The sequence below is a fragment of the Parus major genome, chromosome 3 (genome assembly GCF_001522545.3).
Source record: "Parus major isolate Abel chromosome 3, Parus_major1.1, whole genome shotgun sequence".
Classification (NCBI taxonomy): domain Eukaryota; kingdom Metazoa; phylum Chordata; class Aves; order Passeriformes; family Paridae; genus Parus; species Parus major.
Window position 1 is genome coordinate 52,814,622 of NC_031770.1, and position 18,686 is coordinate 52,833,307.

The window sequence follows — 18,686 nt, forward strand, 5'->3', positions numbered from 1 at the left end:
CAAAAGTATCAGAACAGTCATTCAAAAAATATGAAGGGTGAAATACTGTACCATCAAACTAACAGGTCTTTTGATATGGATATCAACAACAGTAGCCTCAAGCTCCTTTTGAACGGTGGCTACTGTTACCTCTTTATTACAGAGAGCTCCTTCCTCTCCAGATCTACACTCCTCAATATGTATAGGATCATGCATTGTTCCCTGTACTTCATCATCTTTATTTGTCTTTCATGAGGCTGGTTTCTGCAATTCTTTCTAACACCAGTGCCAGTACATTCACATCTAAGGAGTAAGAGTACATAATCTAATCCAGATAAGGCAAAAAACCAGGCCTACTAAAAAATCAAAAATTCTGTGTAACTAGAGATATTACCCACTAGCCAAAAATACCTGAGGGAATGCTCGATGGCTCTGTAATATACAGAACAACAGTGCTGGATACAGCTACACCATGGGCAGGACATGCTCAATCATATGGACAAACTTGGTTTATAAAAAGAAGCAAGTATTGCATTGGATGGTGTTAACAGACAACAGAGACCTTTAGTCATTTCCTTTTGTGCTAAATCCAGTGCCTCTGAACAGTACATAGGTTCTAGTTTAATGATCAAAAAAGTAACATATAACCTTTAAAGTATCTTAAAAAAAAACAGTTGTGATGTACTTTCTCTACTAACACACATGAATATATGTGCATACTCATTTCAGCTGCTTATCCCTGTGTTAAGAGAATGCAAAGTGTGCTAGGAAGATTCTTATTTGGGCTTACGACTGTATATAAACGGCAAGTCACATACCATATGTTACCCACTAAATTTGATGCAATAATCTCATGATGAAATCCTACATTTCTGCCTCACAAAAGATCTGATTAGATCATTATCACCCTTTTCACTGAAATCTCAAAACCACGTCATCCAGACATTTTACTTCGTTTTAAGGTAGCATGCTTCTATAGAGCACTGGTATCCCCAGATACTCCAATTGTATTGTGGAGGTCAATATCATCAAGCCAATCAGGCATGTCAGAGGAAGAGATTATTCCAAATAAAACTGAAAATGTTATAAAAATATAGCTGTAAGCTTCAGTTTATAGCATTAGGACACAGTCCCTTACACACGGTTCCCTGTACAGGCATTCAAACACACAAAAATGTTAAAACTTCTGTCACCTATAGCCATTTGTCTGGTATAGTTCTGTTTATCTAAACACACAATATTTCCTACAAGGTAAACCTAAAATGAAAGAGCTCAGCACTTTCACAGAATGATCTTTGAAGTGCATTTGTAGAAAAAAAATATTTAATGTTAATTCTAAATTATAAGTAACAAGAGAGAGAAGCAAGGTAGGCTTTCTGATTATTTGTTTACCTGAAGCCCTGTTTGCTCCCAAAACAGTGGAACAGAACCTCTGATCTGCACAAAGGAAGAGACATCATCATCCAAGTAAATTGTCTGCAAAAACAAAATTTATGAAAGGAGTTCCGCAGTTAGATCCATCAGCCTGTGGCCCCTTCATCAGGTGACAGATAAAGACACTGAACTCAAAGGGTAAAAAAAGTAAACCATGTATCTCCCTGTATCCACTTACCGCTCAGCCTCTTTTCCATAGTCTCACAGGCAGTGGAACAAAGCACAACGTATTTGCTTTCATGTCATCGCAGCAGATTCAATTCACTTCTCACCCAAAACAAGAGAAAAAACACCACCACATCTTTCACCCACAATCAAGATGGATTTGATCTACTGGTGGAGACACTCGGAAAGACCGGGGATATACTCTCCTGCTGTCCTGCTCACAAAACTTAACTGTGCAAAATGTCATTGCTCCTTGTGACTGATGATGGGTAATGTCAGGTGGGGGATAAGCTTATCTCCTGCTGTATTTACCATTTCTTATTTCACTGCATGCTGTGCCTTGTCAGAGAATCCAAATAAAACTCTGTGAAACCAGCAGCTTTGCCACGCCCATCCTGAGGTACAGAGAACAGCAATGTGATCTACTTCTTTTCCAGGGGACTTACAGCAGGAGGTTCCAAATTCTCCACTTCCTTTCCCAACCAGACCTCAAACTCTCCCTTTATGTGTTCTAATGATCGTTGTTAACAAGCTGATTTTGGGTCAAAACTATAGGAAGCACATGATTTCCCCTTTTGCCTTCCCCCATCCACAGTCCCCAGTCAAAGTGTTACATTATGTTAACTTGGCATAAAAGGTACTATCTTCAGATTCAATATGACCACAGAGCAACTGTGCAAAGCCCAGCTCACTCCTGTGGCCTATACTTAGCAGTGGAATCCTGGCTGCTCTCCACGGGGGATACATGATACACATGATACACATCTCTGTTATCTCATGCATGACAATGACTGTTCTGCAGCCCTGGGGAGGAATGGTATCCAGGTTATCCAGGTAGCTGCACTCACCACATCACATCATTTGGCACAGCTGCTGCCAGCTGGCTAGCAGCTCTGAAAATAGAATAGGACATGAAAATGCATTTCTCTACAGCTTTAAAGGGTTTTGTCTTTTTGGATTTGCCACTGGATGTGGCCAATGGCTAGCTCAGGGAAAGTGCCTGACCTTAACTTCTCATCTTCATATGCATTATCAAAGTACAGTTTTTAGAGCTACATGTGTGAAAAAAACTAAGTATTTAGACAAAATTGTGACAAAACATTTATCTAATATTTACCATATTTTTGCAGAGCACTTAAAACTGTTTCCATTTCACTAAGATGAAAGATTTAAGTTTCTTCACCATGGACACAATGTCAGTGCTCAAAGGATAGCCAGCCCAGAAGAGGTAGTGCAAAACTGTATTTCAATCTTTTTTAATCTCTCACCAAAGCATTAAGAACCTTTTCCTCTGTTACATTCCATCCTAGCACAACCTCCTGCAAGGGTAGAGTTGCTCAGAGAAGCTTTCTTGCAAGGCCTGTGTCAGAGTTTGAGTGATGTGGCTCTAAAACACGTTCTCCCAGTAAAGTTCTCTGAACATTATTGGCACCTGAGTGCAGGAGCTAATTACCATGGCAACACACTGGTGTGCCTTTTCTTTGTACATTTGTGCTCAGGAAAGCTCATTCCTCCTGCAGCTGGACTATGAGAGGAATAAGCAGCCCCACCTTCTTCCTCTTCATCACATTCTCCCTGAGATTGGTCGTGCCAAGACGAGTCAGAGACTTCTACACACTGAATCATCTTTTCACTCACAGCCATGGACCCAAAAAAGCTCATTCCACGGTAAAGCAAATTAACAGCACTACTACAGCCCTGGCATTATCCTGACTAATACTAAATGAAGATTAGGACTTGAATCTGTGCAAAAAATGATTCAGGACTGGCCTACTTAAAATTTTGACAACAATCATCACCCTAGCAATTAATGAGTAGAAATGAAACATCTAATGATGACAAACTTAGACAAAGCTTTACATGAAGTACAAGGTGGTCACTCAAACAGCTTGCTACAGAGGATCAATTTTCGTTACAGTATTCTGAGAAGTCCCTGTTCCCACACCTAACTCCAAAACTGACAGCTCAAGTGTTTCTTTGACCAGCTCTTTTAGACATCCACCTGCAAATCTCTAGGCCCACTGATTTACAGATAGTAACTCTAATTCAGTATCTGCAGTTTAACATCCTTCTGAGTTACAGTTTAAAAGGAAAGTATTTCCTCAGTTACAGAGCATGAATATATAACCTACTATCTTCCTGCCAAATACAGAAGAAAAGTACTGACCAAAAATTTATTTCTGCATTAACAGATGCTCTGTTTCCACTTCTTAGTGAGTTAACAGATGTTTGTTACCAGTGCCACTCATATTTTCTTTTTTTGCTCACTGGTTTTGACCCATTACTTCCTCTGTTTTCTGCTCTATTAATCTGTCCATTTGGACAACTGAACAACAACCAAAATATTTAAACTATTTGATCATTCCTGTAACCTAAACAGGATGCCTAAACCTTGATGTGATGGGCTGGGGGAACCTTTGTCAAGCTGAAGTCTAATACAGGACTCTCCTATGATGGCAGAGCATTTTAAAGAAACTGACATTTTTTAAGTATGCTGCCATAGAGCTTTAAGAAATTATATGAGGTTCTTGAACTGGGAGCAGAGTCTCTCCAACACAGTCACTCACAAGAAAGTACCTTTTTTTTTTTTTCTGTTTGCTTACAGTGCTCATCATTCTATTCTCTGAAGCAATTCTCTGGTCTTCCACAATCTTTCACCTTATTCCCATGACCCAGATGAATCCAAAATTATTTTTTTCCAAGCTGTCAGTGATTGGAAAAAGACCTAATTTTTTTTAATGAGTGTGAGACTCATTTTAATGACTTTTCTGCCAGTCATTCCCTCCTAAACAGACTCTAACCATTTCATTAAGCATTATAACTGCGCAAATCTTCCCTTAATTTCAGTAATACCCACTATCCTTCATTCACCACTCCAAAGAACATGACCCTTGATCCTGTGCACTGCCTTTTAGTGTACATGTCTCTTGATCCTACAGTATTAGTGGCAGTAGACTTCCTACCAGCAGACTTGTTAAGCAAGCAGGTTTAAAGACTAAGACAACTTTCCAGATCAGGAATGGACATAATCTTAGCAGCCACGTGCACTGTAAGAAACCCTATTTGCTAAAATCTTAAATAACCACTGATAATATATTTAGACTGAAATTACACTCATACATAAAGGATTCCAGCTTTGTTGCTTATGCATGGACAAGTACAATTTCTTTTCTCATATTCTTCACAGTCTTAATCAGTTTTTGTGCACAATGTCATATTTTCTACAAGCACATATCTATCCCACTTTTTTGTTGCTCTAGTTTTGACTTTATCACCCTGTCCTCTTAGAAGAGCCATTTCCCTTATTCTAAGGTACTAAACAAAAGATCAAGAGTTCTTTAAGAAAACAAACTTAAAAGTAAAATGACTTATATGCAGAATTTTCCTGTCCTCTGTTTTCCTTTTCTCACAGACAAGAAGATCATACTGTTTTTTCTCTAGAAGTTCAACAACAATCAGTTACTTTTTGGACAACACTTAGTCATTAGGATTCATGCATACTGCTAAATCTCTGTCTTAGTGGAGCCTTACCTCTTGACTTAGATCCAAAATGACAGCAAGTTGGCACCTATATACTTCAGAGAGAATGTTCATTCCTATCAAATCCTCAGACCATTGAGGACTACTTCATTAATCTCAAGGGTTCTGGCCCATACTACAATCCAATCCAGTCAGCTGCATGAACTTTCAGACCAGTTTTCCATCAGACACCATTGCAGCGACTGGATAGCTGACCCATGTGGAGTACCTATTTGTCTTAACAACAGATCACTTGGCCTGTGACCACTGGTGTTAGAATTTGCCATGCTTTTCTTCCAGGTTCTGTGGTCTTAGAATCTCTTTGTGGTCTCTTTCTCCAGCTCAGGATCTAGGGTGACAGTACTGACAACTCAATAGGACATTTTTCAATCTTTCTGTTCTGTTGCATAGGGCCAGACCTTGCCCATCCAATACAAAGATCTCTCCTGGTAAACAACCTTCATGCACTGGCACTGCTAAAAGGCTTCTGGGCAAGAAGCAAACATCTGTGTCAACCCACCGGTGTTCTAATCCCAGCATGCTGTGTCCACTTATTGCTTGGAATAATTTCTTCACTAATCTCCATCACTCAGCCTTATTAGAAACAAATAATCATCCAGTCACAACTTCAAAGAGCAAAATCCATTACAGACTCAAGGGGTATGCAGAGACACCGCCCCTGATGAAATGGATACTCAGATGGCATATTTGAGGATTCCCAGCTCTGCCACACAAAGAGCATGGACAGCAGATGGCCTAAACCTCTAAACCTAATACCTCTCCATGAGTCCCTTTAGCTCAGGCCATGGAACCCAAGTGATATATTTGCCAAAATAATCCTTTTTGCCTTGCCTGGAGCATACTAAAACTTGATCCAGAAAATAAATCAACCACATGATTTCATCCATCCCTCTCCTGGAGAGCTATCCAACACAGTCTAGGAGGTATTGTGAAATAGGAATAATTCTCCTTAATCCATGCCTGACATTTTTTTCTGAAACTGGAAGAAAGGCAAAGTTAATTCAAATTCTTGGTATTTCCTTTTAATGCTTTCTCAAAGTTTTAATTTTCTTTACTGAACAATTCCATGAAGGGGGAAAAACTAAAACCATTTATTTGTCTTTGGTTAATTAGAATTGTTCCTTATAATCCACATAATAAGATTTTAGTATAACTCTTCGGAGGATAACTGGGAGAAGAGATGAAATGTAAACAGTGTAACAGGCACACAAACTAAATGGAGAAAGCATTTCTAGTTCCTCAAAGCTATCGGAAGAAAAGAATTACAGTAATGCAACACAGTCTCAACTTCAAAGGATTTCTAGGGGAGGAATAAAAGGTGAAGGAAAACATTTAAGCTACAACTGAGAAACAGAGACTGACTTAAAAGCTACTTGAGAATTAACTGCAATATTGCAAGCGCCCCAAGTAGAAAGCGCTACCATCCCATTACAAAATATTTGTCAGCAAATCTGAAAGCACACACTGAAGGGATTGACCTCTTTCCTCTTAATTTTGTTCTTCCTTAAGTCTTTCCTACAATATTTTCTTTCTTCTTTCTTCATAAAGACACAAGCCAAACTATCAAAAAACTTAAAGGTATACTAGAAGTTGTTATTTATCTTTTTTAAAGAAAAAGTGAAGCTATTTTACTTTTCCCCCCTTCTTCTCAAACACTGAGTCACAGCAGTTAAGTGAGCCCACAAAAAAATGACTCATTGCAGAGCTGAAATGCCACAAGGCTAACTCAGTGGGAGACAAAAGCATACCATTTATGCATAAAAGAGCTGCCTGCAGATAAGATTAATTGTTTCTCCCTCTTCTAAAAACAGAAAAATGTTAGAAGCAATTCCTACAAAGAGGGGAAAAGTCCTGGGTTTTCCAGAATCCTAGGGTGCTATTTATCCGTGAAAGCACATAGCCAACATGCCATTATACTGTACAGGCTGCAGTAAATGGAAACAAAATCTTATTCAGCCAAGATATTACCTCACAGGAGATTAGTCAGGCGTTTACTATGAAAGTAGGAGAGAGTTTATTCTTGGACTCTTCCTTCCTAATGGCAAGGGGATGCCAGCTTGAACTGGATCTCAGGCATCCTAGTGGTTAGCCCAACTTTGCTTTCTTAGGACATACAGCTTGATGAAACTAGTGTTTAGCACTATTAGTAACAGCAACCTTCTTTTCCATCTTTTCTTTGGTTTTAGAAACCAAACAAAAACACTCAACCCTTTAAAACTGCAAACTCTGTAATTTTGGACCCACTCAAGCCTTTCACCCTAAAACGATTTCACTCTTGCACTTTCGCTTACCCAGTTGAAAAAACCTCAAAAGGCTTCAGCTCTCCCACTCCAGCATCTGGCTGAATGGGAACAAAGCACAGCAATTCCCACAAAGAGCCTGACCCAGACCCAGCTAAGGGAAGCATCAGCAATCAAGTACTGTTTTGCCATTCACCAGGAGCCAATCCTCAGGTTTTCTGCTGGAACACAAAGACCACCTTATTTTTCATGCTAAACATTTGTATCATGATGTACTCCAGGAATATAACAAAATAAAATTAGTTACTTCTAATCCACCTAGTGAGCAGGATAGCAGAATTACCCATAAAAAGTCAACTGCTAAGTGCAGTGCCACAAATGTGAGACTCACTGAAAAAAAGCTGACAACCCGTTCTAACATTTCTTCCCCTGCTTTTCAGCAAGAGAACATCCTTCAAATCCTGAGTAACAGGATTAGTGCTTTCCACTAATATTCATAAGAAGATACTCAACTAAAATAGCAGAACGTACCAGGTATCACTTAAAATGGCATATCTCCCTTCTGTTCCCAGCTTCCATGGGAAAATTCCACTTTTCAGGAAGCAAACATAGCTGTATCTCCCAATGCACTGACAGACTTTCTAGAAATGTGCAGATGTTGCAAGACTTGATTTGCAATTGCTTTGGAGCAGGGACACGCAAGAGAATTACTAGCAGAAAATTTGGAGGCTGATACTAGAGACCCAAACACTGCAGGGGAAGATGCAGCTTCACATTCAACAAGCAGAATTTGTGGGAGCCTGTACACTAAGTGGAAAGATGTCAGCCTAACTGAAAATGCAGGCAAACCAGAAAAAGGAGGGACATGAGCAAGAAGTCACCCACATCCCCAGAGAGAACTCTGACCACTGGGCAGAAAGTCACACATATGACATTGTGCATGTTTTGAGCATCTCTTGGGAATCAAACCTCACCAGCAGGCTGAGGAATACCAGACTGCAACTCCTCCAGGCATCCTCTGGAGGATCAAAGCACTGTCAAATCTAAAGTAGCTCTTCATATGCCTTTAGGCAGAACTAGGTGAAAAGGTTAAAGCTGTATTACGAAGACAGAAGACAACAACTTAGAAGAAACATGGAAAGTACCCAAACATGACTGGATTTTGGACAAACAGGTGCCTGAAGGCATGCTTGGCTCATGTAGTGGGATAACAGGAAGGAGCTCACTGGGTAAGAGCTGCTACATTCACACATTGCCTTGAGGAAATACCAGAGCAGTCAGCCCACAAAAGTGTGGGCACCTTTGAGAGTGGGTGCCTTCCTCAGCCATGAGGCACAGGCTTTCAATGACAGCTCAAGTATCTCTACACTGGCCTGATTGTTTCATGCTCCTCTTACGAGCATCACATAAACAATCTACTTTCATTGTACATGCACCTACACATATAGACACATACATACACAACCTATGCCACATATGCAACTCTGCAGGTATGCCCAGAAGATGCTGAAAACAATCAACTTCTAGGAGTAAATCCCTGTTCTTTGTTGAAAACTACCAGCCATTTGTCTATTCTGTTTATACAGTGATCCATTTCTGTATGATGGTTCTGACTGCTAGTAATTACTACTTCAGTTCAAAAAGGAAAAGGTGATAGTACCTGACTAAGAAAGCACTTTCTTCAGCTGGCACAGAAGACTTCAGATTCTCCATGGTCCAGTGCTTTTTACTGACTTTCAAGGCAGCAAGCTAAAACCATGTGCAATAAAACCAAGTGACTCTGTTGTTTTGTTTGGCTGTGCCAATCAAGGGAGCCTGCTGAATGCATTTCACACACATAATTTGTCTCAGCATCAGCCGGAAATGAGGCTTTTACCACACAAGTATAAAAACTCTCATACCACCTCACACTGGAGAGAATCCAGCACAAACCAGTGGGGAATATAAAAGCAGTCTCCTCCAAAATTAGTTAAACTAGTATTTGCCTGACTCTGAGAAGATATTATTTTTTTCAACATTTTCTTTACTAGAGAAAGATGATTTGACAGTGAACTTTACTAGTCAAAGAAGAGGTCCCAGCACCTTTGCTGGACACCTTCCTGAATGGTTTAAAACCCCATATCTGCATTTCACTATAGTATCAAATGGCCAGACTTTCACACTCAGGAAAAAATAAAAAGTGTTAGTGAAAACCGTCTAAATGAAAAAGTCAAACAGAAAAAAAGACCAGATTGCAAAGAAATGCTTAATGGACAAGAACAAACAGATCTGTCGTGCAATAGTATTTTAAATATTCTTGAAAAAAACCCACTTGCTGAGCTCCTTTAATTCTCAGTGAAAACCCTGCCCCAATTAAACACGAATGGACTAAATTATGCAAAGCCATTGGATACATCCTCTTACCTGCTCTGTCTCAACAAAGTTAGACACATGTCCATCATCATTGACCCCTCGGACGTGGAAGCGGACACCAGCTCGCTCGCAGCTGATGCGAGAGATGAGGCAGGCTTTTGCCTTCTTGTGGGAAGCATAAACAGTGCGAATGTCCACGACTCCACAGACCACCTTCAGCAGCCAGTCAGAGCAGTTCACCTGGTAGTGTTTGAAGGGCACATGCAATAGCTGGTTCCTGAAAGGTTCAACAACATGCAGGCACATTACTGAATAAAACAAACAGACAGGCATGCGTGCCACCTGACAGCTATCACTAATCAATTAATGTTTTATGACCCCTTTTCTGCTCTGCCTCATCTCTAAGCAAACCTAGGAAATATCAGGAAGAAACCCTTGAGAACTATACAGTGAACTGAACGTGGCAAATTTTAACCAAACAGCTACCACCAAGGTGCTGTCTTTATATCTTGTACCTGTCTTATAAATTCAGATGCAAATGTCACCTCTTTCAGCTCCAGAAATTTATATTTAGTAATCTTTTTCATAAATTACAGTGTTGTCAAACTAATTACTTTTTTTGGAAGAGTACTGCCTGGACCTTAGCATTCAGCACAGGATGAAGAACTGGTTCAAAATCCACCAGGATTTTCAGAAAAAAAAAATTTCAAGCAGAAACTGGATCTGTAAGCCACTGGAGATATTGCAAAAAGTACTACTTAAAATGAACAGGAACACCTGTTCTAACCTTCAAGATCAAGAACTCAACAAACTTGTCATGTCTCATTAACAATGATAATAGTCTCCTCTATTATGATATTTTTCTTTATTTAATGTTTCAAAATGTGCCTTTAGTCATACAGGAGGCCCAGAAAAATATCTTTTATGACTGTGCATAACTCAATAGAGGAGCTGTAACAAAGTGTGAAACCCCCTGAAAAATTGTTCTTCTAGAGTACAGCATTTACCTGAAAATGGTGCAAGGTATTATCACATTTTTAATCTAAATATGTAATGGAAAAAGCAGCTCTAAAACAATTTTTTCTATCTCTTTTGCACCTCTTTCTCCCAGTTCTACTTGCAAAGTCGTCACTCAGGCAAATTCCAGTACAAGTTTTTTTTTTTGTTCTTGTAGTTCATTGAACAGGCAGTTTGTCTTGTCTATAACTAAGGTCATCTTACACTTTTCATTGTATAGCTATTTATCTCATTGTTTACTTTCCTCAAGCATCTATTGTTTGGTCTGAAATTTCCCATATCACCTAATTACCTCAAGATAAATTTTCTTTGGAACATCTTTTTGCCCTTAATGTGACGTTGTCACCATTTTTCACTGTTCTACAATCTATTGGAGAATGGAAACTCTTCAGAATTTACTTCTAGATGGACCAGAAGCAGCAAAGAAGGAAGGTTCAAATATACTTATCTTCCAAGAGGAAAGGTTTCAAAAGGCAGTAGCAGGAAAAAGAGTTAATTTTTTTTCTTTATTATGGCATATTGCCATCTTAGCAGTCTCATCACTGGAGTACAACTCATTTCTGCCATGTGTCTGACTTGACAATGCTTGGTGAGCTTTTGGAGAGGGATGCATCATTAGCACAGTTGAAAGCAAATATTTATTATGTATCTTTCTTCAGCTTTAAACTCAAACCACTAGATCCTACATCATAGGTGAAAAGATTATTTAGCCTAACTGAACTGCTCTCTCATGTTAATTTACCACCCATTATGAACATTTTCTTATTTAATATTCACCTACTTTGGGCCACAAACCTCACTGCACATTCTAGCAGCACATCCACATTTAACCCTGCCAGTTATTTTCCACCTACATCAAAACCTCATTTATTTCCAGAACAGCTATGCCTGCTGTGTGACTATCTTTCTGTTCAAAAAGAAGGGAGCACGGGGGTGAAAGGGTATAGAAATGCAAGCATTATGCCAAAACTTGCAAAGCAAACAAGCTGAATTACATCAACAAAGCACTACGTTTTCTCCTTTCCCCTCCACAATACAAGATATTTTTTCTTTGCTTTATAAGCACAAGAAAGTAAAAATCACAGAACCGTGTATTGCAGGCATTTTTTTTTCATGCAACTTAAGTTTTCACTGAGCTGTGAACATATTAATATTGATGTTTTCTTGATGTTTTCAACACAAAAACATAGAAACTAGGGGACATTACTGAAACAATAAACTACAGACTTTAAACACATGCTTTTAAAAAATAACAGATACTTCAGTGCAAATGATGGGATTTAGGAACAGTTTAAGCACAGGTTTCTGTTAGATAACTTTAAAAAAAATCATTAAAAAGGACTACAGGGGAAACTATCCGTGACATATAGGGACATGTTTCCATAGTATGAGCAATATATATCTTGTATTTTCCCCTTCGAAGCATAAATGTTATTTTGTAACTGCACTTCACTATCAGATTAATTTTAATTAAACACAAGTTACCATGAATTCATTAAAGCCACCTGCCCTGTAAAAGGTCAATGAAAGGAAAGGAGATGCACTTGAAATGCACATGTTCACTTCCCTCTGAGAATGTCTAACCAATGAGATACAGGTGGGGACAACAGAAGACCAGGGTATAACATGCAGTACTAACCAGAAGAACGAGTTACCAGATTCATAGTTGTTATCACCCTGCTTCTGAGCCCTCACAGTCAGGTCAAAGTTTGAGCCTGCATTAGGCCAGGAGAAATAGAACATCCCAGAGTTCAGTATTTTCTTCAAGGCAGTAACACGCTCGTCTTCCTTGGTTTCTTCCTGGAGAGGACAGAAATCTGTTGCAGTAATTTTATAAACTTCAGCGTCCAGGATTTTTCCCACCGACGTACAGCCTGTCACCAGGACCAGAAAGTGCAGCCGAGTGTTACCTAGAAAGTGACAGACAGTTACAAGAGGGTTATTTCCAGGTGGACACAGCTTCTCATCAGTTCTGTCACATGCAACGCTGACAGGGCTCCAGCAGAGGCCAGCGTCTTTGCTTCACAAGAGAGCAAACAGGCACAACAGACATGCAGGCCACATTCTTTACATTTCTGAATTCCTCTTAACTGCAGATTAAGTGGCTGGAATTGCACAATATTCCACAACACTTATCCATCGACATCCTTTGCTGCACTAGAGTGTGTTTTCCCCACTGACTTTATGAAGAGCAATGTGCTTACTACTGGGACACTACTCAAAAAATCAATTTCACCACCCTAGAGAACTTACAGCATTCAGATCCTTCACTGGATTCAGCTGAAGCTGGGCATGTTCAAACATTCGTAAAATTTCAGAATTACCAGTTCTTGAGATTTTGTTTTTTATATCACTAACACGTGTACATGATTCAACGACAACCTCAGTTATCACTAAAACAATTACAGCTGCCTCAACTGTGAAATCATGAAGCAGCTGAACTTCAGGGCCCCAAAACTAAAAGATAAGTTTGGAGTTTTAGAACCTCACTGTAATCAGATCCCTCATACAAAGAACCATTTCAACCTCTGTTCATTCTCTCTGAAATGATAATTAAGAAGCAGTAGAATAATTTTTCTGGAAATGCTGGTTTTACTACAAACTGCTTGATTCGCTTAAATTGGCCTGTAATGGAGGCAATGTCATCCTAGTCACTCCAGTTAGTAAGAAAAGGTAGAAATGAGCCAAGATTTTTTAATTTAGCACAGCAGAACCAACAGCTGACCTGCCAAGAGCAAGCTAATTAGCTAAGGGCACAGTGACAATCTGGGACAGTACGGCTTCAAGACAGCAAAAGGGAACACTTCTCAGCATCACTTTTCAACCCTCCAGGGTGACCCACTGTCTGAAAATGCACACCAGCTCTCACACAACAACTATTCTTTTTCTGAAACACCAGTAGGGGAGTCCTTGTTTTCAGATAACAGGCTGACTACAGAAACTAGAGTTAGGGGTGGTTTTCAGCAGGGCCAGAATATTTGCATAAGCACGTGGGACTGGAATGGCAGGACAAGGTGGGAGATTAGATCTTATTCATTCTGTTCTGCTGACTCCAGTTTTGTACAAAGGCCAGTGTAGGTGGTATTTACTAAAAAGCTCTGTTCATCACATTTCTTTCTGTAACAACGTTGTGCCATGTTCTGCTTCTTGAGTGCTTTCAAGAAGCATGTCTTCTGTGCTTGTGATATCACAGCCAAGGGCTAGAAATACTGAGTTTATTCCTCTCTTGCACATGACTTTGCGTAATTATAAAGAGATATATTATAAAGAGACACATCAGTTATCACCATGAGAGTTCATAACTGACCAAATACTGCCTTGCAGCCTCCAGAAAGGGTTAGCAGGAGTTAGTTGTCTCTCAGGATAGCTTCTGTGTCTGAGCTGAAACCATACAAAACTGACCAGCTCAAAGTAAACTTCACTCACGAGACTCTGGAAGCAATATATAGGAACACTTATTAGTATGCCTTAATATCAGTCAGCTTTGTTAGTCACAGAAAACAGCAGTGAAGGACTTGGAGAGCTGCCTGGGTGTGATGCTGAGACAAAGACTACAAGTACTTTCATTGTCTTCGGTGACCTTAAGCCTTCCTCGACAGTTCAGAAGAGATCAAATGAGAAAGTCAACATTAAAATAGCCAAAGAGAACAAAAACTTAGTAATTCAGGGCTTGTTACCTCTGGTTCTGTCCTTCGAGGAGCTTGTAACCAGTGGAAAATCACTGGATCTATACAGAATAATCCTCTAGTTTAAGAAGGTGTTGAGTAGGAATATTTGCCTTACCTAGAAACTTTCTCTTGCTTACCAGAGACTATGAACTGTTTTTACTACCTCCTCCACTCAACCACTCACCCCCACACGAGATACTCATCTACACATTCAAAAGTCCAGTATCTCTACTCCCTTAAAACACTAGCTAATAAACTCCAAAAAAGTAATCACACCTAAGAAGGTATTGCATTGTCCCTAAAGTATAACAAGATTGGTTTTCTAAAGCTGTGATACTCTTCTGCCACTGGGCAGTAACTCTGCATGAAAAAGTCAGGGTTGTTCAGCCTGGAGAAAACCTTATTACAGCCTTTCAATATTTAAAGGGGGCCTATAACTAAAGATGGGGAGAGACTTTTCACAAGGGCTTTTAATGATAAGACATGGGGCAACAGTTTTCCACTGACAGCAAATTTAGATTGAATACAAGGAAGACATATTTTACAATGAGAGTAGTGAAACAGTGGAACAGGTTTTCCAGGGAAGTATTCCAGGCCAGGTTGGAAGGGGCTCTGAGCAACCTGGTCTAGAGGTATGTGTCCCTGCCCATAACAGGGGTGGTAGAAGTAGATGGTCTGTAAAGGTCCCCTCTGACTTGAGCCATTCTACAGTTCTATATACACAGAATAAGTCTCTCTACAGTACTCCAAATTATATAGCAGCCACCATGCACTTTTCATACCTTTTAACTGAGACAGGCTGGCAAAGGAGCTCACACTTACAGCCCAGAAAATTGGAGAAAAAGGATGAAAAGAGAGATTTAAGGTATAATAAAGCTAGCCTGCTTTGCCACTTGGTCCTCCCAGGATGCTCTCTGAGTTCAAACCTCTCCTATTTGCTTAAAAATTTGCTTAAATCATTCAGGATATGCTGCAAAACAGCCAATGCAGAAACCCTAAAACACCACAGCCCCAGCTTCTTAACACAAATCTGTCTGACTCTGTACCTTGGAAAAAAGTCACAAGCCTCATCCTCTGACAGCACTTTCATTCCAGGTGATATTTGGACAGTGTTCCTGAGAACCAGCACTGGACTATGACTGCACTGTCTGCAGGAGGAAGAATCTTGCTTGATGTGCATGCCCTCCTGGCACAGGGAACAAGCTAATCACAATATCCATTAACAGTGCTCTGTGCCTGTGCCTCAAGTGTCCTGCCTGTTTTTATTCACAGCACAGATGTAGCCATGGTGTTCTGAGCAGAGGTAATGGTCCTGTCAACTTTTCACCCTTTTAGAACCTCACACAGTAGAATTATTGCTGCCAAAACATTGCTTCACTATTCATCTTTTAGTCATGTCTCCATTAAGGTGTAAGAAGTTACTCATCATTAAGCCATACAGCTACACACAGAGAAGGCTTTCCCTGTCTTCCCTTCTTTACCAGCAACATCTAGACGGGCCTATGGTTTTAAATTATGACATGAAAATCCTTCAGGTTGCAGTTGTCTCTTTAGGTCAATTCTACTTGGTACCAACCACCAACCACATCAGCTGTAGACTATTCACCATAATCCCACCTTGGAAAATATTTTTTTTTCCTTTAACTTACACAAATATGCACAAATTACACAAATATTTAATGTGCAATCATCATATTAATCTTTCTAAACTGTACACATAGATGAAAGTGATTTAGGAATGTAAGTACTGCAATTAAATTTAAATGAAAATAGAAATGTACTTCCTGTCCTTGGGATGCAATCTGGAATGTTTTAAAGAAATCTCTGAAATCATTTTAGAGCAAGAAGTGAAGTGTTCTTTACTGGTCATGCTTTCTGCAGCAACACATCTATGAAAAAGCAAGACCCACATATAGTACAAAAGAAAAACATTACTTCAAGTGCTTATGGATCAAACTTTGATCTCAAATAAATGGGTACAAATGTTCATGCATTGTCACCAAGATCACTATTTTGCTTCATTACAGCTATCAATCACTACAACAATTTGTAAAAAATCACTTTTGAAGAAATACAAGAAATGTTTTGCTCATGGTGATATGTGCTGAATGCCCTTTCATTAGGTTGCACAAGAGAGGGAGAGGATGAAGAAAATTTAGCACAGAAACAAGACAATAATAATTTCCATCCATTTTTTCAAATGCTCTTGTGAAACCAACTGCCTTTATCCAAGTTGAACAGGAAATGCAGTTCTGGTATGTCACACTGTACAATAATAAACTGAAGTTTCTGTATTTAACATGTCTACATGACTCAAGGCAATTGTTTCCCCTGCAGCTTAGGGGATGATTTCAGTATTGCCTATTTTGAGCTACAGTGAAAAGGAATCAATATCTAATTCTTATTTTGCCCTTCTTAACTGTAACTATTTCACTCAAGACTGCTTTTTCTTTCCAAAATGGATTTTCTTGCTCTCTCCATTCCATCACAGTCATGCCATTGCATTATGTTACCTCAGACTTTTCCATCTCCACTCCACACATACTCCACTTCATTTTATAGTCCACTAAAAAACAATTTTGCCTCTCATCTGTCTTCAAAAATAGCAACAGAACACAGCAGAGCAGCACATTCTAACCACCTAGCTGAAAATTCCTGAGGATATCTACAGCAGAATTATGAAAAGAACCAAGACTTTCCAAACTACCATTTTAGTCTCAAAGATACTCCCCTTTCTCATTCTTCTAAATACAATTACATATTTAGGAAGTGTGAATAAAGAACAGAAGACAGGTACTTAGTTGTCCTTTTTGCCTTTGAAATTTCTTCCTTTCAACTACACACAGTGTGACACAAGAGTGAGACTATATACACAATCAAATGAATTCAGAATGCCTCCCCAAATACAGCAGCTGTATTAAACCAAACAACCTATGTGGTGATGGTGTTAAAATATCCCTTTATGTATGCATCTCTTCCTGACATCACAGTATCTGAGAAAAACACTGTAAAGCCAGCTCTTTTAACACTTTGCTTAAGATGTATTTGTCACTGCTAGATCTTCTTTGGCAGCAAAATCTTGGCTGAGGTACAGCTCAGAGACACTGTACAATTCATTCTGCTGCCATCCATCTCACAAAAGAAAGCAAAAGAACTTAGTGAGTCATGTTAACAGACATAAGTACATAGAAGTGAATGTTATTACTGGTGGGAAACATTAACTTTGTGAGTCAGTTTCACATATTTCATCTACTTTCTTGTGAAAAGCACGATCTACTTTGGCAGGCATACAATGTGATTTATTTGGATTTCTAAGTAGCGATGTTTACAGTTTAATTGAAATGTTCAGAGACATCTTTCATGTCTTGGCAAAAAGTTTCCCCTTCTGCTCTACAAATATACTCTTAATATCCCTGTGGAATATATTTTCACCAATACTCTCAGTTAATTTAATACTTATGGTCTGCATGTTACCAGTAGTAAGAAAAAATGCTGATACTCCTGAACAAAGTCTGTGCAACCACTGAAGCTCAGTGAAGAGCTAGCCAAGTCTGCCTTTGATTGCAGCTGCTAAAATACATTACACAAAAAAGGAAAAAGTTACATTGCATTCCTGTGGTCATTTGACTCCCCCTGGCTGGATGCCAGGTGCCCACCAAAGTTGCTCTGTCACCCCCCTCCTCAGCTGGGCATAGAAGAAAAATAAAATAAAAGGCTTATGGGTCGAGATAAGGGCAGGGACAGATCATTTAGCAGCTATGGGCAAAACAGACTTGGGGAAGTTAGTTTTATGTGTCACTAATCAAAACAGAGTAGGACAATGAGCAAAACACCTTCCTTCACCTCTCCCTTTTTCCCAGGCTTAACTGTACTCCAAATTTTCTCCTCCCCAGTGGTGCAGGGGGATGGGAAATGGGCACTGTGATCAGTTCATCACTCATTGTCTCTGCTGCTCCTTTCTCCTCATGGGGAGCACTCCTCACACTCTTTCCCTGCTCCATTATGGAGACCCTCCCATGGAAGACAGTCCTCCTTGAACTTCTCCAGCATTACTCTGTCCCACAGACTGCAGTTCTTCACAGACTGCTCCAGCATGGGTCCCTCACACAGGGTGCAGGTCTTCTGGAACAAACTGCTCCAAGGCGGGTCCCCCCCAGCGTCACAAATCCAGCCAGCAAACCTGATCCAGCATGGCCTCCTCTCTCCATGGGTCCACAGGTCCTGCCAGGAGCCTTCTCCACTGTGTGTCTCCCAAATGGTCACAGCCACCTTCAGGTATCCACCTGCTCCA

General features: G+C 39.7%; 1 protein-coding gene across 2 annotated transcripts in view; it reads right to left on the bottom strand.

The window, feature by feature from the left end:
• SYNJ2 (synaptojanin 2) overlaps positions 1 to 18,686 on the bottom strand; it is a 66,156-nt gene that overhangs the window by 35,624 nt on the left and 11,846 nt on the right. Inside the window, exons 3-5 of one of the 2 annotated variants that reach the window (XM_015621581.3) lie at positions 12,367 to 12,637; positions 9,762 to 9,987; positions 1,372 to 1,455 (exon numbers count right to left, since the gene is read on the bottom strand). In XM_015621581.3, coding sequence (XP_015477067.1) covers positions 1,372 to 1,455; positions 9,762 to 9,987; positions 12,367 to 12,637 — 581 coding nt within the window. Of the gene's footprint in view, positions 1 to 1,371; positions 1,456 to 1,591; positions 1,729 to 9,761; positions 9,988 to 12,366; positions 12,638 to 18,686 lie in introns of those variants that run through there. The other variant, XM_015621583.3, reaches the window with a different exon arrangement.